Source organism: Olea europaea, chromosome 18, assembly GCF_002742605.1.
Source record: "Olea europaea var. sylvestris chromosome 18, O_europaea_v1, whole genome shotgun sequence".
Taxonomy (NCBI): Eukaryota; Viridiplantae; Streptophyta; class Magnoliopsida; order Lamiales; family Oleaceae; genus Olea; species Olea europaea.
The window spans coordinates 7310979-7314862 of NC_036254.1; the positions used below are offsets into that span (position 1 = coordinate 7310979).

Genomic DNA, 3884 nt, shown 5'->3' on the forward strand with positions numbered 1-3884 from the left:
TATATATATATATATATATTTATTTATTTATTTATTTATTTATTTATTTTTTATTATTATTATTTTTTTCCCTGTTTATGAGAGATTACAAGTTTTGTACTGTTTTATTTGTATTGCAGATGGGAGCCTAAGCACAGTAGAAACTTTGGCATCAACTGCAATTTGTGGTATAATACACTCTATATTTGGTGGTCAGCCTCTGCTGATATTAGGAGTTGCAGAACCAACTATCATAATGTACTCTTATCTCTACAAATTTGCCAAAGGAAGGGAAGACTTGGGACAAAATCTCTATGTGGCTTGGGCTGCATGGTATTATTAGTTTTGTTTTGATATGCTAATTATTGCTTTGGAAGATTTTATAATCTTGATTTTAAAATGAGCTATTTTTCCTCTCTTTTTGTTGCAGGGTTTGTGTGTGGACAGCTTTGTTCTTGTTTCTTCTTGCAATATTCAATGCTTGCAACATCATAAATAAATTTACAAGAATTGCTGGGGAAACTTTTGGCATGTTGATTGCTGTTCTTTTCATTCAGGAGGCAATTAAGGTACCAAAAACGCGTAATTCCGAGATAGTACAATTTTGAAAATCTTATTGGATGATTTTTAATGTTATTTTCTGTTTTAATTAATATGATAGGGAATTGTTGGTGAGTTCAGAATTCCAAAATCCGAGGACTCAAATTCAGAGCAGTACCAGTTCCAATGGCTTTATACAAATGGTTTACTTGGAGTTATATTTTCATTTGGACTTCTCTACACTTCCTTAAAAAGCAGAAGAGCCAGATCTTGGTGTTACGGCACAGGTTTGTAATGCAGAGTCAGCTGTTGATTTTAGTTACAATCATGCTACAGGAACGGAAAGTCTGACATAATGCTACATGGCATTTTATCATTGGACTGTTTTAAACACAGTTAGCTATCCCACCGAATCACCTCCTACCACAGTGTCTTCTATCAATGCATCTGGCCAGATTCTTATGGCAAAGTAGCATTATTCTTTCAGTTAAAACAGAATAAATCTGGAATTGTAAATGCCATAACTATTTTCGAAACAGGTTGGCTCAGAGGTTTCATTGCAGACTATGGAGTGCCTTTGATGGTCTTGGTATGGACAGCAATGTCATTTGTCACACCAGATAATCTCCCATCAGGCATTCCTCGAAGGCCTCTGATTCCCCTTCCTTGGGAATCTATATCTGTATACCACTGGACTGTAATCAAGGTACAAATAGTAAACATATATTAATTGAATATGGTCATGCTCCAGTGCCATCCTCGTTGACAGATAGGTTGACATAATACCACATGATATTCTATCATTAGACTATTTTAAACACTGTCATCATTTCCATCTACCTTCACACCTGTCAAGGAGGATAGTATAAATCATCTAGCAAAGTAGTAAAATTTAACTGTATAACACCGCACCGTTGGAACCAATTCCTCATTTAAAAGAATCTTAATTTAGCAGTCACTTCAACATGCTAAATCTGCAGGATATGGTGAAGGTTCCTTCAACCTATATCTTTGCCGCCACTGTTCCGGCTGTGATGATAGCTGGACTTTATTTTTTCGATCATAGTGTTGCTTCACAATTGGCACAACAAAAGGAGTTCAATCTCAAGAATCCCTCTGCCTATCATTATGACATCTTATTGCTTGGATTTATGGTATGCCATAGTTTCTGTGATTCGCTTTATTCCAATTTAGGCTTATTTGAGTTTGATAAGTACTTGCATTGTTATAATGTTATCAGACTTTGCTCTGTGGATTAATTGGATTGCCTCCTTCAAATGGAGTCTTGCCTCAGTCTCCAATGCATACTAAAAGCCTAGCAGTTCTTAAAACACGGGTAATTACTGTCCTTCAAGAAGTAAACGAATTTCTTTCGCGTAGAAAATCGGGTCATTTCAAATCCTAAAAGGCTACTTTGATTAGCAGTTTATTCGAAGGAAGATGGTTGAACGTGCTAAGGAGGGTATAAAACGCAAAGCTACCAGTACTGAAATCTATGGCGAGATGCAAGCTGCTTTCATAGAAATAGACAAACCTCCCGTTAATGTAAGTCTTTACTTGCATGTACTTCAGAATCAACTGTGTATGGACTTAAAGTTACTGTTTATATTCTTTGAATATGAATTTAAGTTTCCTACTACAGACAACTGTGGTTAAAGAGCTGGAAAACTTGAAAGAGGCAGTAATGAAAAGCGAGAACGACGCAGAAAAAACAGAGGAGAAATTCGACCCTGAAAAACATATTGATGAATACATGCCAGTTCGCGTAAATGAGCAGAGAGTGAGCAATCTATTGCAATCACTTCTTGTCGCAGTCTCATTATGTGCCGTTCCCGTGATTAAGTTGATACCAACATCAGTTCTTTCTGGCTATTTTGCTTATATGGCTATTGACAGCCTCCCTGGCATTCAATTCTGGGATAGGATTTTGCTCCTCTTTGTAGCCCCAAGCCGACGTTACAAGTACGTTCTAATTTATACAACTCATTGAATTCAAGCCACAAATTTTATTGTCTTATTTTAATACTAGTTGGGGTGTTTGATTATTTTGGCAGGGTTCTTGAGAAAGTCCATGCTTCATTTGTGGAGTTAGTACCATTCAAATATATTGCAATCTTCACCCTATTTCAGATTGTTTATTTAGTTTTATGCTTTGGAGTGACTTGGATCCCAGTAGCTGGAATTCTCTTTCCATTGCCTTTTTTCCTTCTCATAAGCATAAGACAACATATTCTCCCCAAGCTGTTTCCGTCTCATGACCTCTGTGAGCTCGACGCAGCGGAGTACGAGGAAATTACTGGAGCCCCACAACGTTCTCCAACTCTTTCCTCCCGGGTATGCCTATGCCTATACATCAATATTTGCCATGACACTTATGTTTTTCAAATTATTACTACCACTCTCACAGTATGAGAGAATAATATAAGAAGAAAAATGATACATATATTCACCAATTTTGCTGCAGTTACATCAAGTTTGACATTGTTGTGAAGTGACTACTTTTTATACATTGATTTTAATAACGCTTTAAACAATCAATGACATGGATTTGACACATCTTGGAAGTATTATAATTCTAAATTCACATATTTCATCTCAATGAAGTCTAAAGCTTACGAGAACAAGCAAATAGCCATAATTTGTGATGGAATACAAAACATCTTCATCAGAAAATGACTTATTAACTGTGATATGATTAGGAAAATGAGGGGACTCAAGAGAATATTTGTGATGCTGAGATATTGGATGAACTGACAACTAGTAGAGGAGAACTGAGGCTGAGGACAGTAAATTTAAGCGAGGACAAACGCCCTCAGGTAAAAAAGCAAAAAGAAAAAAGAATTTTCTTCCAATTCTGATAATGTGCTAAAAACTAAAAAGAATAAAGGCTAAGAATTGGTGAATATTATACTTTGCAGGATCAGGTTTGTCCAGATATTGAAGAAACAGACTGAAGTGGGAGTGTGGGACGATTCTAAACCGGCCATGTCCTCTCTATATGATTCACTATACAAATGAAATAACATGTGTTGGTTAAGTTGTATTGTAGTTTGTGTTTCAGTGTTGCATCTCTATATACTTGAATTGCTATAATAAAGTGTTCAATCCTAGTCATTCTTATAAATAGTGATATATATTACTCAGAAGTGTTTCACATTTATTTTATTTTATTTTTATATCTTGTAAAAATGTTAAGAACAGAAAGTTCTACAATCTAATTTCAATGCTATTTGAGATTTGTCACCTGCACTTAATAAATACTAATAACTTCATTATCTTTTTAAATATTTATGAATTGAAACAAATAAGCTATGCGAAAATTATAGAACAAACTAATGCCACTATTATGTTTCTTTTTCTTCTCT

The 3884-nt window shown here is 35.2% G+C and overlaps 1 protein-coding gene across 1 annotated transcript in view; it reads left to right on the plus strand.

Annotated features, from left to right (window-relative positions):
* The window catches only part of LOC111367334 (boron transporter 4-like), a 4479-nt gene extending 817 nt beyond the window's left edge, over positions 1-3662 (plus strand). Inside the window, exons 4-14 of the mRNA XM_022988151.1 lie at positions 120-312; positions 410-548; positions 641-806; positions 1059-1225; positions 1500-1673; positions 1760-1855; positions 1945-2064; positions 2162-2481; positions 2574-2853; positions 3219-3335; positions 3438-3662. Of these exons, the coding sequence (XP_022843919.1) occupies positions 120-312; positions 410-548; positions 641-806; positions 1059-1225; positions 1500-1673; positions 1760-1855; positions 1945-2064; positions 2162-2481; positions 2574-2853; positions 3219-3335; positions 3438-3473 (1808 nt within the window). The 3' untranslated portion in view covers positions 3474-3662. The remainder of the gene's footprint in view (positions 1-119; positions 313-409; positions 549-640; positions 807-1058; positions 1226-1499; positions 1674-1759; positions 1856-1944; positions 2065-2161; positions 2482-2573; positions 2854-3218; positions 3336-3437) is intronic.
* Positions 3663-3884: the final 222 nt, after the last annotated feature.